Source organism: Spermophilus citellus, assembly GCF_964194105.1.
Source record: "Spermophilus citellus genome assembly, chromosome: 2".
NCBI lineage: Eukaryota > Metazoa > Chordata > Mammalia > Rodentia > Sciuridae > Spermophilus > Spermophilus citellus.
This window is the reverse complement of record NC_138183.1, coordinates 13,333,349-13,350,543: the sequence shown is the minus strand read 5'-3', so window position 1 is coordinate 13,350,543 and position 17,195 is coordinate 13,333,349. Positions and strand designations below refer to the sequence as shown.

The 17,195-nt window shown below is 52.1% G+C and overlaps 1 protein-coding gene across 16 annotated transcripts in view; it reads left to right on the top strand.

The window, feature by feature from the left end:
- Positions 1–17,195, top strand: part of DAB2IP (DAB2 interacting protein) — a 250,603-nt gene that overhangs the window by 142,003 nt on the left and 91,405 nt on the right. Inside the window, exon 1 of one of the 16 annotated variants that reach the window (XM_081311378.1) lies at positions 1,777–2,075. The exons of the other annotated variants lie outside the window; for them this stretch is intronic. Within the exon in view, the coding sequence (XP_081167504.1) occupies positions 1,906–2,075 (170 nt within the window). The 5' untranslated portion in view covers positions 1,777–1,905. Of the gene's footprint in view, positions 1–1,776; positions 2,076–17,195 lie in introns of those variants that run through there. 16 annotated transcript variants of the gene reach the window in all.

The window sequence follows — 17,195 nt, the reverse complement described above, 5'->3', positions numbered from 1 at the left end:
TGCCATGAGCAGCACTCTAGCAGAAGCCTCCAGTCCCTGGCCTCAGTTAGAGTCGTTGTGTTCCATCCCACTTCATGGTGGCTGTATGAGAAGGAGGTTTGATCCTGTAGGTGGTAGAGACTCAGTAAATGCAAACCTAGAGCTTTGACTTCTCTAGTGGGATGGGAAAGAGTGACCCTGTGGGAAAATATCTTGTTGGCTGGGTGTGCCCTTCCCAGAGGAATGTGTTGCTGTGAGAGCTGTGCATGGTGGAGTTGGGGGTGAATCTCCAGAATGGCCAGTGGGTGGGATGACATTGGTCCTAGGTGTCTGTCTGCCCCTAGACATCTAGGCACATTCCTGAGCTTGTGCATCTCATCAGGTCACCTCTTCCCTCTGTGCCCATAACCATCACCTTCTGCCCTGCTGTCCCAGCCATAAGCTTTCAGCAGAAGAGAAAACAGCCCTGGAAAGGAACTTGAATCTAGGACTGCTGCTATGACCCATTGTGCTCCTTCCAGCTAGGGGACCTTTGTCAGGAGTTCTGCTCCCTTTTTATCCTTCTATCCCCTTTGTCCTTCTGTCCTGGTGACCATGATAAGCCTGTCTGGATCACATTTTGTGTTGCTTTTAAAAACGTTTGAATGGAAATGCCCGGGAGGAAGGGTCTTTGCACTGGTGGGTCTTCTGGCTGAGCTGGTTTGAGCCTGACCCTTCAGGAGTAGGGCTTTGTCTCCTTCATGAACCAGAGTACTTGCTGGAGCCCTGCAGCCCACTGTTAGGGCTCAGGCTGGCTTGGAGGTAGGGACCCAAGACCACCCCCCCCAACCCCCCATGCCCCACCTCATTCTTGGCTCAATGTTCTTCCCACTCAGTGTGCTCTGGAGGGCAGTGGCTGGTTGCTGGCAGAAAGCAGAAAGCGGTTGCAGCTGGTGGCAGCTGGAGGCGAATGTCACCCATTGCCTGGCCTGGAAAGGGAAGGGCTGCTGTGGCTGCTAGGGTTGGGGCGGGGCTAGTTGCTTCCGGCCTGGAGAGAGTTGGGGCGTGGCACCACTCCAGGGAAGTCTGGAATGCTCTGTGAGCTGCTGGGCAGGGGCCCAGGGGGACGAGCCTACTACCTTGGCTCACCCCCAAACTTGTTCTAACACAGTTCAGACCAACTAGGAAGATCCTGTTCATTCTTCCCCTACTTATGCCGACTTTGTACTAGGCCTTGGTTCAAAGTGTGCTGGGCTCGCGGCGGGTAAGCCAGTAAGGTTCTCCTGGTGGGGAAAAGAAGAGAAACAAACACAATGACCTCACATCAGTGCTATGTAGAAAATGAAGCAGAATGATAATGGGGATGAGAGTGGGAGTTACCAGTTAGTAAGGGGGTACTCCCAGCACTGGACTTTGATTTTAGACCAGAATGAGAAGAAAGCAGTTTGCTTCCAGCCAGCTGAGGAAATGGCTGGTGCAAAAGACCAAAACCGTGACTCCAGGGGGCAGGATCTGACACTGGGTGGAGCCAGCCCTCTGGGGTGGTGCCTGGAAGGGACCTCTGGGTTCAGCCTCCTTAGCTTCCTGGTGGAGCTCTGTGCTAGGCCTGCTCCCTGTTCAAGGTCTTGGAAAGATCTGCCTGTGGCTAGAAGCAATTATTTGCTTTGGAGAGTCCTTCTGTACTTCTTTGACGTGGAGGTTGTGCCTTGTGGTTACCTGTATGGAAGACTGTAATTTTCCACTTGTTCTCTGGAGAACTGGAAATCTCTAGATGTTGTCACCACTGTTTTTTTAAAGTCATTTTTGAAATTTTAGCGTGGAGGACACAGATTTGGCTGTGATTTGTGGTAAGAAGCCTTCCTGGGCTCACTTCTTAGATGAGTGCCCTGGCTGCAAGGCCCCATATTCTGGCGGTGAGAGCTACCTGGGCCTGCACAGCCCTCAGGAATGGGCCTCTGTGGTCCCGGACTCCTCAGTGACAACCTTGGCAAGATCCTGAGCTGGGCTGGAGGGACTGTTCTGTGGAGATCCAGCCATCCTCGGAAGTCTGATCTGGCTCCCAGACCTCGGGTGCTCAGACCCAGGTCAGTGGAGAAGTCTACATTACCTCCACCAAGGTCTGTACATGGCTCTCCAGGAAGGAGGGAGGGGGCCCGGGAAATGACCTCCCTGGTGGCAGGTCCCCAGGTCTTTGATGAGGGTGGTTTGGGGCCGAAGGGTTAGGGGCTATTTCTGTTCCTTGGTGGAGGCTTGGCTCTAGGACCGGATGCCAACCTGCTGGACTGGTGTGTACCTTGTTATGGTTAACACCTGAGGCATTCGGATTTCACCCCACCCTGCAGATCCCCTGGAGCCTGGGGAGGAAGAGAGAAGGTGGGGGTGGGGTTATTAGACTCACTCCTCTGTTCCCCGCCCCCCCCCCCCCCAGCCAAGACCTGCCCTGGGTAGGGGGAGCTGCTATCTTTGGGATTGGGGAGAAGCCCTAGAGTGCAGCAGAGTAGGCCAAAGCAGGTAAGGCTGTGGGGCACCTGCAAGATGGGCATCAGTTGGCCTGGCTCCTGATGTCTGCCGAGGGAACTGGCAGGTTGGGAAGGGGGTCCTTGAGGAGAGCCTTGATTCCCCAGACTGCTCAGCCAGGAAGGACCCTCAGTCCAGGCGCCTTGAGGCTGGTGCTCCCAGCACACAGGAGGACAAAGGTGGATGGAGGTAAAGTTGCTGGCACTGGGGTGCCCTGCAGAGCTCCCAGCCACTGCCTCTCCCAGACAGATTTAATAATCCAAGTCTGTCTCTCATGGTTAGTATTGCAGGGAGAGAAGCTTTACTCCTAAAACTTTTATTGATCCAGATACTAATAAAAAGTAAAGTGTTTTTGGAGTAGGGTTTTTTCCTTGTCTCCTGCTAGAGCAAAGAACATGGTAGCCCTAAAACACAAATTTGTTTTTCTCTTTTTCTAGGGGGTGGAGGGTGGGGGTGTGAGTTGGCCTTGTTCAGACCTCACCTCTTCAGGAAGCCCTTCCTAAGTGCTCAGGCCTGCATCACCCATCTCTTCTCCAGTAGTTACAGGAAAATCTTGTGCATCTGTCTGTCCTCCCAAAGGACTTGGGGCTACTAGATGAGGACATGGCAGAAGCCTTCCTTCTTACCTGGGGCCCTAGGATAACAATAGGTGTCTGTCCTGAAGCAGTGAAGAGCTGACTCTTGATTTCTTGTGTCTTTCTGGTTTTGTTTCCTTTGCTGTCTGGTCCTTGGGCATATTCATTTCATAAGCACTCACTGAGCTTTCACCATGGCAGACCCTCTCTTAGGATACAAATTTTTAACAGACCCAGCCCTTGGCCACATAGAGCTTACCTGGTGGTGGGAGAGAACAAGTGGAGAAACAAAATATTTCCAGAATGAGTGAGCTTCTCCTATGGAAACGTAAGGTGGAGACTTCTGTCTGCTTTGTTTAGCACCTGTAGCCGCAGTGCCCAACATGGTGCCTGGCACATAGTTTGCACTTTACACTTGCTGACTTCATGAGCAAGGTGCTATGAAGGAAACCAGGCAGGTGTTTCACTGGGGAGGAGTGGGGGGCGGGGCAGGACCCATTGTGGAGGAAGCAGTCAGGGAGTTCCAAAAGATGCCAGAAGGCGGCTGATCTGGAGAGCAGGGTAGAGCGGGAACTCCTAGCCCAGGGAGCATTAAGTACCTGGTCCCGAGGCAGGGAAGCAGAGACTTCACGGGCTTGTTGCTGATGAGGTCAGAGGGTGGGCAGGCACTTCTACCTGTGGGGGGTTGAGGGTTATTTGGAGCTGTCAGGAGTAATTGAAGGGTTTTTAGCTGAAAGAGTAAAATAATGTACTTTGCATTTCTAAAGGGTCCCTTTGACTACCTGACAGAGAGTAAAAGGAGGAAGCCTAATGTCAGGGAAGGCTGGCAGGCTCAGTGTGTACCAGGGGTGAGGAGATTCAGAGAGTGGCAGAAGAATATGCTGATGGATTGGATTGTGAATGCGGGGAAGGGGAAGATGCTTGTCTGGAGACTCCTGGCTTCCCTCTGAGACAGGCTCCAGGTGGGACATTTCAGGCACCCAAAAGATGTCAGGCCAGCATTTAGATAAGAGTCTGGAGCTCAGAGAGAAGGGCTAGAGATGTAAATATGAGTCGTGAGCACACTGGAGATATTTAAAGCCCCAGGAGTGGATGACATCACCAGAGGAATGTGTTTTGCTGAGAAGAGTGTCTCCAAAATGAGAGCACCGAGGATCCCCAACACCCGGGGAAAAGGAGGGAAGGGAGCCATGGCCTGTGAGGAGGGAGGAGTCCAGAATGCAACAGTCTGGGTTTCAGGGGGGAGCAGCCAGCTATCTCTTAAGTTGGCTTTGGCACCATAAAGGCCTTTGTGACCTGGCGAGAACCATTGGGGTCCAAACACACAGGTGTGTTGAAAAGAAAAAGGCAGAGAGGAGGAGGCAACCGGGTGGAACCAGGGAGCGGGGTTGGCTGCGGGCTGAGCTATGGCTCATCCCATGGACCTGCACCACAATTCTTGCAGAATCCCCAGAGTTACTGGTTCAGGAGGACCACATAGGCCCCGAATGGTGTTTAACAGCTCTCTCAGTCGTTACTGCCTCGTGCTCTGGAGGACTGGCTATCTGCCCTGTGTATGTCTCACTTTTTCTGACTTCTGCTTAGTTTGCTGACCCTATCTAGCCTCTGTCAGATCCTTTCCTTGTTCCAATCTCTTACGGGGTCCAAGTCCCCTAAACCAGAATGCCTGAAGCTGGGGTTACTCCAAGCATCTTTCTTAGAGCAGAGGTAGACTTCTTTACAATAGTGGCCGATTTCTAGAAAACTTGTGTTTGGCTTTGAGAGAAGTTTGAAGTCTTTATAGAATATTTTGGTGGGCAGGACTTTTACCTGACCCATGGCTTTGCTGGCTTGGGGGAGAGTATGGAAAGTATCTTGGTTTGCAGCACAAGGTTGGGGATAACCTAAGGTCTGATGGAACCCTAGTGGGTTCTTGATACCTGTCGAATGAGTGACATTCAGATATTTGAGTCTTTAGGCTTCCTATTTGCTTTGCTAAATGCATTTTCTGCATCTGGCTAATGAGTGTTTTTCCATGTGTTATTAGGGGCTAGTGTAGTACTTCATTTTATACCCGAGGAAACTGAGCCTCTGGAGAGTGAAAGGACTCACCTGCCCAGTGGTCCACACTTGCTAAATAACACAACCAGAATGGTATAACACCCCTATACCAGGCCTCCCTGTTAACCCCATGGATGAGCTGGCAATGGTGGGGTTTAAGGCACCTGGACAACGTGTGGTCTGCTGGGGTTAAAGGGCATTCCTCCTGCCCCTATCCTGTTTCCTCTGATGTTCGACACCCCTTGCCCACATCCACACCAGATAATTCAGGGTTCAAGAAGATGAAATGGGAGCCTTGAACCTTGTCAAACCTCTGGGTGCTCCTGCAAAGGGAGCCCCAGCTTTGGAGCTCCCTGATTGTGTAGCAGTGTTTGTGGCTTGGCTGATATTGTACTCCCTGTGGGCAGAGTGAGCTGCACTGGCCCTTTACCCTTGAACAGGAGTGGGTAGGGGATGGGACAGGATGACACGTATGCCTGTAGTGCCGAGGGGCCCAGAGAACCTCCATTTCTGTGGACAGGCTCTGTCTGAGCCTTGGGTTCAGAAGGACAGTTTCTCGCACCTGCCTTGGCTCCCCTCACCTGCCACCTGACTACACAGTCTACTGGGGAGGGCCTGGGGGTAAAGTACCTCTTTTCTCCCTCATCCCTGCTCCTAACTCCCTCCTCCTTTTCTGCCTCCTCCTTTCCGTGGCGTTTGTGTCTCCTTTTATGTTGTGTCAGAATTCATGATTCCCAGTCTTCTCATTCAGAAGATGCAGGAAGTGACAGAATGGACCTCACAGGGTTTGGGGCTCAGCCTGAAAGCCCAGAAGTTGGACACCTGCAACAAGTGATTCCTCATTCTCACTACTGCCTTTTCCTCCTAAGAGGGAAAGATGATGGAAGATGTGGAGCAGGTGGGCATGGGGTGGAGGTAGGGAGAGCTAAGTCTCTTTGTGGGGAGCAGGAAGGAGGAAGAGGCTGCCTTTGGCCGACCTCCTGTGAGTTGTGTCCCAGTTCTTCTGTGGAATCCTAGCAAACCCCTCTGCTGACCTCAGCTTTTTTCTCTGGAGGATGTGGCAGTGGCACTGCCTGTCATGGGTTGTGAGGATACATTACCACCAAGTGCCGAGCACTGTGCCGGCCCATAGTGAGCATTCAAAATGGCTGCCATGCCTGCTTTTATTCTTGAGCATTAGTCATGTTCTTTTTGTTTGGGGGTTGAGATGTTCGGGTGAAACTTGACTTTTTTTCTTTTTTGGCTGGGGATCAAACCCAGAGCTTTGCTTGTGGCAGGCAGGTGCTATACCAGTGAGCCACACCTCCATCGCTGAACTTTGTTTTTTAACTCTTACTCATTTGCCTGAAGTCTGCCTTGGAAGCCCCAGACCTCTAATCTGATCACAACTTTTTGGGGTGGTTTTTGTTTTTGCTTTGGTTTTGGTTTTGGTTTTTTAATTTGTTTTGTTGTGGTGGTGGCAGCGGTATTGGTGTTGTTTTGTGGATTTTTGTTTGTTTGTTTGTTTGTTTGTTGCTTTTCTGCTTCCTGTAAGGAAAAAAGGGAGCTATACCTTTAATTTCCCAGCAGGCCAAGTGGGACACTGGCCCTTTAAAAGCACATTACAGAGAGTTGGAACATGGCCTTTGTTTAACTAGCTATGATTAGTCCCAGTGGACAGGGCTGGAGAAGTATGTCTAGGACCAGAGCAGGGTTGGACTGGCTGGGGCTCCTGGGGAACAGTGGGCTGCTGGGTAACCTGTCTGACTGCATGGCATCCCCTACCTGGTGAGCCTGGTGGCCACACTGAGGGATGGTGAGTGGCTTCAAGTTGGAATGAAGGAGGGAGTCTGGGAAGGAGTGAGATTGCCAGCCTCACAAGTCCAGGGGGACCTGAATGAGCCAGGTGGCAGTGCGCACCCAGTCAGAGAGTGGTAGCCACAGGTCCCCCTCTGGGGAGACTCAGGAGTTCCCCAGCCTGGGATCTCTGCCCCTCTGCCCCGATAGCCACCTTCAGCCTGGAACTTGGAAATGATCAGGATAGGTCTGCCCACATTCTGGGACCAAGAATAGTGTGGTTCCGAGTTTGTTTAAAGTGAGAGAGATCCAGTGTCAGTGCTGTTTTCCATAGGCAGCCACCTCTAGGAGGTTCTGCTGAGAACCTGGAAATGCCAGGAACTGCTGGAAGTTTCTGAGCTGAGGAGCTTGGCCTTTGCTGAGTTCAGCCCTAGGCTGGTCTGTGGGGCTGTGCTGGGACTTGGGGGCCATGTTAACTCTGCCCCAGCCCCCATCGAGCTTTGTCTCACATTCTCCCTGCTGGTGCTGCCCTGTTCCATCAGGCCCTGGTAGGGGGTGGCAGAAAACTGAGAAGGTTGTGTTGGCCTGGAATGTTTTGGCTCCAGCTTAAATATTTGGAACAGTTGTCAGAAGCCAGGTCACTTTGGTGTGGCTGAATCTTCACTGGGGAAGTGCCCCATTTCTGGAGAAGTCAGAGTGGGGTTTGGCTTATCTCAGCCAAGTCTTGGTGTCTAACAACACCCTCACTCACTACCGTGCTGGGGGCAGATAAGACTGCCAACCAACTAGATGGTTTTCTCATTTTATAGACAGGATCACCAGCAGATAACAAAGGCAAGGTTTGGTGCCATTTTGGTGACCCAAGGATCCTGTAGTTACTTGCATTCATGTACATTTGATCATGTGATTTCTGCTGGTTTGGTGAAGGCCTGAGGCATCGAAAGGTGTTAAGAAGAATTAGGCCCACACTGTGCCTGTGGGCTGTGATGTTGGGCAAACTGCTTGGCCTCTCTAAACCTCACTTCCTTGTTGGGGGCGGGAGGGAGTTTGTCACCTGTGTTGGGGAGACTCATAGAGGCAGTGGCCTTTGAGCCAAGCACAGAGAAGGAGGGCTTGGCTGCTGGGAGTGTCTCACCTTGAGCAAAGGCAGGCAGCCCTGCGAGACTGCAGCCCAATGTGCTGAGCAGGGATGGCCCAACTGGCTTTGGGACACACCTTGGAAGCTATGTTTTGTGGCTTGATTGGCTGCAGTCTCTTGGGCCAGATGTTAAATGACAGATGCACTAACTTACCCTGGAGTCAGCAAGTGTGGAATGTGGGAGACAAGGGACAAGACTGGACAAGACTCCAGACTGGACACTCTGGCTTTGGGGAAGCGCCTTGAGGACTCTAAGCCTCAGTTTCCTTAACAGTAGTTAGCTTCACAAGAGTCAGAGTTATGGGATCTGCAGAGTATGGAACCAGTGCCTGCTGCACATACTTCCTAGGATGTGGGATCATAGGGTGAGAGGTGGGTGTGTAGGTACTTAAGTGCCACTGTCCCTTCCCCCCCCCCCAGATTTTCTTTGACATAATTTTTCCACCTTTGCCAGTGGCCCAGGAGCCTGGGGCTTGCCAGTAGCTGCTCTCTCCTGCTGTTCTACTGCCATTGAATACTCCTGGATGTCTTCTGTTACAGTCTGAGAAGCTGCTGCTCTGTTGCCCAGTGGGATTCCCCAGCTCAAAACCCTAGGCTCAGAGTTGGAATGTCAGAGGTACTCAGTTAGTATATACTGGGCAGGTGGGTTAACTCAGCCCGGGGCCAAATGGGGCATTAGCATAGTGAATCTTAAGTAAGCTCTGCAAGAAGACAGCCCAGTTGACAGGTGAGGGAGCTGAGTGCAGGAGGAGGCCCACGGTTCTTTACTCAGTACTCCTTTCCCATCATGTTTTTGCTGGTTCTCTGAGGTCAAGCTACCAATAAGGAGAGGTCCCTGTATGGCCACAAAACTCCCTCCATTCCAGATAGTGGCTAGAATTGAAGAGGCACCAGCCTGACGAACAATCTTGGGTACCAGTGCCTATTCCCAGATATGTCCCTCCTTAAAGAGGGTCTTTGAAGTGCCTGTACTTTGAGCCTGTTCTTGGGGGGTGGGTGATAGAGCAGTAAGGTGGGAAGGGGTCAGTTGGCAGACATGCTTCTTGGACAGGTAGGAAAGATCTGCTGACTATGTGGAGAAAGGCATCTTGGAAATGTCAGTGGGCCAGGGAGAAGCCAGGAGCATCAGAGAAACACTAGGGAGAGAACAGAATGCCCAGGGTAAATGTCCCAGCCTAGCCTGGGCAGGTAATCACAGGGCCATATGTGAAGAAATCACTGTAGATCAGGTGATCTCTGCACTAGTAATGGGGCCACAGGTGGGGGTGTCCTCATTTTATGAATGGAAAAACTGAGATACAGTTATTAATTTGACCAAGATCACAGAATATTGTTTGTGTGGATTTAAAGAAGGAGGCCTCCTCTTGTGTTCAATCAGCATAGTTCCTGGAGCAGGTTGACAAGTGGCTGGTCCTTGGTTGAAGCAGAAGCCTGGTACCCAGGGGTTAGGAAAGAAGACCCTCAGATCACCAGTTACCCTAATCTGAACATCCTGCACAGTCCCAGGAGGCTTTGTGGCATGGCCCCTGAGTCTTGGGCAGAGGAAATGGGGTGGGAGAAGATGGTTGTGCCCCCACATTCTGCAGAGGGGCCAACACAAGCCAAAGGAGACTTCCTGGAGGTAGAAAGCTGAGAGTACTTAGATTAACCAGAAAGGAAGAGGCTTTCTGGAGAATGGGAGTCCCTGGTTTTCAGTTAACTCCTTATTTTGTACATCATCATCACTCTCTCCTGGGTCCTGCATCTCCCAGACCTGAGGCTGCTGTTGGAGGTATTTAGGGTTTCTGGTGGGAGTTGGGGAACCAGTCTGAAACTAGCCCCATCCTCAGTGGTGTGATTCATCAGACCAAGGGGGTGCCTGAGTGTGTTGAGAGGTCAGGGACAGGTTGAACTCACAGGGGAGGGAACACCTCAATCTGGGCCTTGAAACATCTCTAGAGGGTCCAGTTAGACAAGTCGGGGGCAGGACAACAGACAGAGGGTCAGTTCATGTGCAGTTGGCATGGAAGTCCTGCTGTCGAGGTCACTTCAGATATGGCTGGGGTTGGAACCCTGAGTGCCATGTAAGGAAATTGGCTCCTTTCCTGGGGCTGAGTGTAGGGGGATGGGGCACTGCTTTCCTTAGCTCACTGAGTCAGGGTTTAGAACTATGGGTGTCCTCCTCCCTGATCTGAGTGACAGGCCAAGCTGGTGGTTTCTCCTGGGGACCTGGGAAGGGCCAAGAGCTGAAAGCAGGAGGGGCAGTTTGCCCTCAGCTTACTTTCGATTAGCTCAACTCTCATCCTATTCAATGAGTGTTCCTTAGATTCTCTTCTCTTAAAATTCAGGGCACCTCGCTGTTCTACTGAGGTTTATGAATGTTTAAAAACTGCTTTGCGGTCCCCAAAGTAATTTGACAAGTCTGACAGCTATTGATTAAAAACTCGAAATTATTCAGGTTGCAGGATGACTTGGGGGATTAGATGGAAAGTTTTTTGTTTCTTCTCTCTCTCAACCCCTCCACCCCAAAGGAAGTAAGATGTGGAAAGGTAAATGTGATCCCAAATATCTTTTGCAAGACTCCACTCGATCTGCACAGTTATCCTGGAAAGGGTGGGCTGGGGTCTGCTCAGGATACTGAAGTCTGTCTGCTCTGCTGTTTGGGGACCAGACCAGCACCTCTAACAACCCTGGTCTCTCGCCAGGCCTGTGGCCCAAGTCGTCACCAGGCAGCAGTGAGGCACTCTTGTGTTACTACAGGTGGTGGTCATAGTACTCAAGTAGTCACAGTCCCTTTGGTAAATAGGAAGTTGACATAGGGCTTTTGTGACTCTCAGAAGTAGCTCAGACTAGAGGGGGGATAGAACTTATTCAGAATCTGTGGGTCCAAGGGAAAGGGGGGGGGTCTGGGGTCACAGGCAGGAACCCAGGGCTCCCTGGAAGGTTCTTCCCCTCCCTTATGGCAAGAGGGATGGGCCTTTGCTGGGACACTAGGTTGATTGGACGCTTGGCCCCCAGGCCTGGCTCCACATGATAAAGGGACCAGGACTGCCCAAAAGAAGGATGATGATCCCAACTTTCACTCTGGACTGTATGATCTGCTGAGCCACTTCTGCTCGCCAAGCTTCAATTTCCTCTTCAGCAAAGGAGATGTGTCTGAGAGTGTCCTTTATCGAAACTGAATTCACCAGGGGTGAATGTGGCAGGGGTCATCCCTGAGCCAGGTCTCCAAGGGCCTCAGATTGAGTTCTTACTTTCCTGTCGTCTGGGACCATGCCACCTTCAAAGTAGGGTTCTTGGGGAAAGTGTGAGTTGATACATGTGTGTGAGATCACCTGTCATGTTGCTGGGGACCCAGTAGGTGCACAGTAGGTGGCTTTTAGGTTCAGCCTGCCACATTGTCCTTCATTTGATCAGTGTCTGTTGGATACTGTGGTGCCTCGCCTCCAGCTGTGTTGTAGCCATAGCGATTGATGAGCCACCCTGTTTTGTTGTTTGCAGTGCTGGGGATGGTACCCAGGGTGCCTTGTGCATGCTAGGCAAGCACTCTTCCACTGAGCTATATCCCCATCCCTTTTTATCTTAGATCTCAGTAAGTTGCCCAGGCTGCCCATGAACTTGTGATCCTCCTGCCTTAGTCTCCTGAGTAGCTAGAATTATAGACATGTTCTGCCCCTCCTGGCCCCTATCTTCTCTTGGTTGCCAGGGTGTGAGGCCCTCCTCCTCGTCAGTTCAAGATGGAGTATTCCCATTTTACAGGTAGAGGAAGTAGGGAATTGAGTGGTCAGCCCTGTGGTGTGGTGACCCCAGGGATAAGGTAAAGGCAGGGCTCAGTATGTGCATGGGGGCGTCACACTTGCTCCTGGTTGACTCTGTGAAGCCTGCCCCTGCCTCAGAATGAGGGGACCCAGGGCTGAAAGGGACCATGCCTCCATTGCCTGTCATCCTAGGAAGCCTTCCCAGGCTGAGTGACCGGCCTCCCTGCCTTATTAGGACAGTCTTTGTATCCCCAGGGCCCTGAAGGCCACCAGATGACTACATTTTTCTCCCCTCCTGGGAACCCAGCTGGGCCAGGAGCGAGCACTGGCTTTCTCAGCAGCCAGTTCCCAGGGCAGCAGGGCCTGACTGAGGAAAGATGTGTCTGCTGGATGTTCCCAGAAGGGCATGGCCCTGTTTATGTTCTGCTGCTCAATTCCCAGGAGGTCAGTGCCCTTATCCTGACATGCTCCAGGACAGCGTCCAGAAAGGGTGCCACCCCCCTGCAGGAAGACATCTCTAGCACCACAGCCTGGGCCTGCCTAGGGTACAGGCACAGGCTCAGTGAGTATGTCCCACCAGGTGGGGCTTGGAGATCTGGCTGGGTCCTGACTGCGAAGACCCACCTTGTCTAAAGTTTCTTCCCAGTCCAGGCCTGGTTGTGGCAGTAGGTGTAGCATGGAACCACACAAGCACCTGGGGCTGGAAAGCACCATGCCAAGGAGTCACAGGCTATGGGACCTCCCCACTTCCTTAATTTCACTAATGGAAATTCAGGGCATTTTAAAAACTTGAGGCATCCTGAGCATTTGAGCAGATGGAGTATTCCCATTTTACAGGTGGAGCAAGTAGGGAATTGAGTGGTCAGGGAAGGAACAGGGGATAGCCCGGGAGCACCTATCCCATCACTCTATTACCAGCTACTCTAGAATTGTCAGCCTCAGTAAACACTGTGTCCATTGCTCACCAGTGTTGTTCATTGCTGTGTCCCATTCTTAAACAGTGCATGACCATGAGGTGGGTAAAGAGGAACAGGACAGTCATGAGTGACTGATGTAGTCCCTGACACTGATCTTTGCCTCCTGAGCATCTGCATTCTCATTTAATCCTTAGAGCAAACCTGAGAGGAAGGTGTGCCATTACCCCCACTTGTGGATGGAAACAGGCCTGGAGACTTGCATGGCTTAAGGCACTTACAGTTCTGTGTTTTGTCAGGAATAGAAACTGACAGCTCCTGCAGCTGGGCACCCTGGATTCTAAGGCCTCTGTCTTGCTACCTTACCCCAGCTTCTGGTGGCATTTCTGTAGCATGCGCTCACCCCACTGCCTGCCTGCGTGCATGCATTGCCCACCTGTGACTCCAGCTGTGCAAGCGTTCTCTCCACAGTGTGTCTTTAAGGGTCTCCCAGAGACCTTCTTGTCTTTCCAGAGACAAGAAGTCCACGCACTCTAAAAGCAAATGAGCCTGGTCTGTTTGGGGACAACTGGCAATGAGCTAGTCCCAGGCCTGCCTTGGGGAAGTAAAGGGCAGCTCCCTCTGTCCTCTGTTCTTTTGAGATTTGGAGGGTGACCCTTAGCCTCTTACTTCCCAAGCTAAATACCCTACTCTCAGTTTACCTCACCCATAGCTGCAAGCATCCTGTGTCAGAGCTATTTTTAGTTATCACAAACATTGTTTTTGTTTGTAGGTCCCCCCTGAGCTTGAAATAAGGAGAGTTTGTGGAATTTCTGTGTCACTAACCTTTTAAGAGAAAAAGGATCAGAGTTGAAAAACAGCTTGTGGCTTGGCTGGAAGGCTATCAGATAAGGCTGTGGCCTAGGAGCTGGGACAATGTCCCATTGTTCCTACTACTGGGTTCTTACAATGAGCTGCTGTTGGGACTGGCTCTGTCTCCAGCAGTGACTCCCCCATGCTTATGCCCACATTTTCTGGGACCTGGGCAAGGCTGCCCTTGGAGTGAGCAGGTCACAGCCACAGGGAGTCATCAGCCTGCCTGTGGACCTTCTCTGCCCTTCTGCCCATGGCCACCTGTGGGGCCTTGAAAGGCCAGGCTGAGGCTGTGGTATACACTGATGGAGTCAATTTTGGACTCCACCGAGCTGGGGTGCCATCCTCCTCAGTCTTGCTACTGGAGGACATTGTTCAAGTCAAGCCTTTCAGACTCTCAGTGCCTCAAACCTGAGAGGGTCATCATGAGAATTAAGCAAGGAACCAAGTATTTAAGGCATGGATGGGGCTCAAATGCATGGGTGTGGGCTGGCTGGCTGGAGAGACCAGAAGAGTATTATTATGGTGGCATTGGCTGGCCTTGAAAATGGAAGGATTTTGTTAAACAGAAAGATGGAGGGAAGGGTAGGACAGGCTGAAGAAAGAGCCTGGGCCAAGGCACTGGAAGGCAGAGTCCATGGCTAGGTCACTAACCAGGGTATAGTGATAGAGGACTGGATTTGAATACCACCTTGAGGCCTCTGGGACTTGCTTGTCTTCTAGGCTGTGAGGGGAGGGAGGGAGGCCATGCCAGGTGGAGGGGCCCTCCTGGTGGAGGGGTACTGCTGGGGTCCGCTGGGGATGGCCACTGGGATACTCCATCCCTGCATGCCCTAGGCCCTGGCCAGACCAGCTCTCAATAGCAGTAGAATCCAGGGCAAATCTCACTGTCCTGTGACCTGTTTCCCACAAGTGACCTGGGAATCCTGGTGCCACACTTATTTCTGGGAGGTGTGAGAGTCCCATACCATGGAGGATACAGGGAAAGACTGTGCAAGAGCTCTAGGGGCTCTAGTCCTCGAGGGCCATTGTGGGCCTTAGAGACTCTGCCATGTTTGAGTTCCCAGAAAGGGTTAGGACCATGGGGAAACTGGGTGCTGCTAAGAGGATAAGATGATCCCCCTAAGGCTCTTTCATGGAGACTCTGAGGTGAACATTGGGATGCTGCTCTTGGGAATTGGCTTTGAATAGACAGCTGACCTGACAGCCAAACCCTCAGGTCTAATTTGTCCCTTCTTCCAGGGAACAGTCATGTCATCAGGGTCTGTGGCTCAGGGAGGTCTGTCCCAGCTGATTTCCTCCTCACTCCAGGAGTAGTTAACCTTGGCTGCAGAGGTTTGGGAGCTTTGGTCCAAGAACCCCGAGGACCTGAATCCTAGAACTGACAGGCTTAGCCCTACCCATGAGGAACCCCCTTCCTGGCAAGGCGACAACTCTGACAAACTTTCCCAGCATAGCCTGGGAGTCCAGGAAGCCTTAATGAAGGAAAATGCACTGATGCTAGGAGTTCAAGTTGGATAGGGGAAGGGGGCTTCTTGGCAGAGGGAGTGGCATGTGCCTGGAGGCCTGCTTGAGGGACCTGGGTCTCCGGGTGGGAGCTGCCCAGCAAATAGGCCTCTGTGATCAGGTGGAACAGCAGGTGGACCCCACCCAGCAGCCCAGGGTGCCATGTCCAGGGCTGGCCTTTATAAGGCCCCCTACCACCATAACAGAAAGGCCTGGGAAATGCCTCCCCCTGCAGAGCTTATCTTTACAGCACTCCTGCAGCATGTGCTCAGTACCACTACTTTCCATCTGAGGCAAGAATCCTTCCTGCTTTTTCAGATAAGGAAATGGACCCAGAGAGTTGGGCATACCTCAGTGGGTCACAGCTGACCAACTTCTGGGCCCAGATGAGATGAGGACCAAGGTTATTGTGTGTCAGAATTTAGAGGATGGAGGGGGTTGCAGGTAGACTCCAGGGCGAACAGGAAGAAAATATAGACACGTAAGAACACCACCAATCCTGCCCCCACCAACCAGCCCTCCACTGCCCCAGAGCAGCCTGGGAAGCCTGGGAGGAGCCAGGCAACCCTGCTTCTCTTCCTTCCAGTGAGCTTGGGCTGTGGGGCTGGATGCAGCTCTGCTCCACCTTCCCCCTATGGAGAAGTCTGAGGAGGCAGGAAGAGTAAGGGCTAGGCTGCTCCAGGATGCCTTAAGGGCCCTGAGCTACACTGAACCCTCTTTCTCAGGAATCTTCCTAGCCCAGTGAGGCCCAGGCCAGCTGGAGCACATTTACAGGACAGGACAGTGAAGAAGGAGGGGAGGGGTTCTGCAGTCACAGTCTGCAGTCACAGTCTGTGGGCTCTGGCTGTTGAGGGTCTGATCTAGGCTCCTGGGGCTTCAGAACAAGGTACCCCTTAGGTCTCCCTGGGCAGGGTCAGTGAGCTGTAAAAGGCCCCTTGTTTCTCTCCAGCCAGTCAACTGGTTCAGGCATCTCAGGCAGAAGGTGGCCCAGCTCATCAGCGCCTCCCTTTGTACATCCCAGGCTACTACCTGACCCACTCTGACTCCAGCATCCTAACCTGGCAGGGTTTGCCAGGCTGGGCCAAAGAGTAGCCTGATCCCTTCTGTGAGTTCCAGGCCTTCCTAGACAAGCCCAACTTCCTCAGACTCCCCAACATCTGAGCCAGTGCATCTCTTCCACTGAAGTATGAAGCTTTCTCTGTGAGGGAGGCCTAGAGTCTGAGGGTGAGGCTGCCTAGCCCAGGCCCCAGGTGAGAAGGGGAAGGCAGACCTCCCCACAGTGTTTGTCAGTGTTGCAATGGGAGAAGGCCTAGCAATCTGAGCAAGGACTGAGAGGTCATCAAGGGATAAGTCCTGTCTGAATACATAGGATGGTATGGCATTATGGGCATCCCAGGAAAAGGTCCTGGGCTTAGGCCACACTGAGAAGCCCCAGAGGGAACCCAGGGGGATTTGGATGGTTTCTGAGCTGACTTCAGCCCACCTCACAGCTTTGCTCTGGTCTGAAGCCAGCTTCCCGTGGTCATGAGGAGGCCTGAGAGATGAGTGAAAGAGTCTACTGGAGCACACCATGTGGGGTTTCTAAGGCCTGGGGTCTCACTTCCAGCTCTGACACCTTGAGTGCCTAGACTTTGTACTGAATGAAAGTTCGTGTGCACATAGGGTTGTTGCCATGGAGATGTGGAAATTTTCTGGATCCCTGAGCCCATACATCATAGGCCTCAGCCTTCTTTACTCCATGTGGTCATGGAAATGGGTGTGCTCTGCATGCAAATGTCTATCAGGCTCTGAGTCTTTCAAGGTCAAGGTCAGATCTTAGCCTGATCTAAGGTAAGGAGAGGATGATGAACTGGTCAGGAGCCAAAAAGCAAAGGGTGTTGTGGGAAGGAAGTCTGCTTATAGTATGTGGCTGCTGGGAGACAAGAGACCCAGGGATGAGGTATGTCATTCCTCTTTACTGAGCTCCTAAGAATGGACCAGTGCCTGCTCTCTTTGTAAAACAGGTGACACTTCTGGGCCCCCCCTGGGTAAAGGTGAGTTAAGGAAAAAAAGCTGCTATAGAATTACAAGCCCAGAGCCCATGGCTGGAGCCTGCTCACCTAGTGCATCTAAACCAGGTGTCTCCCTTACCAACGGTAGCCTTATGTCAGACTAAACTGTGGGCTTTTCCTCTGGGGGCTCC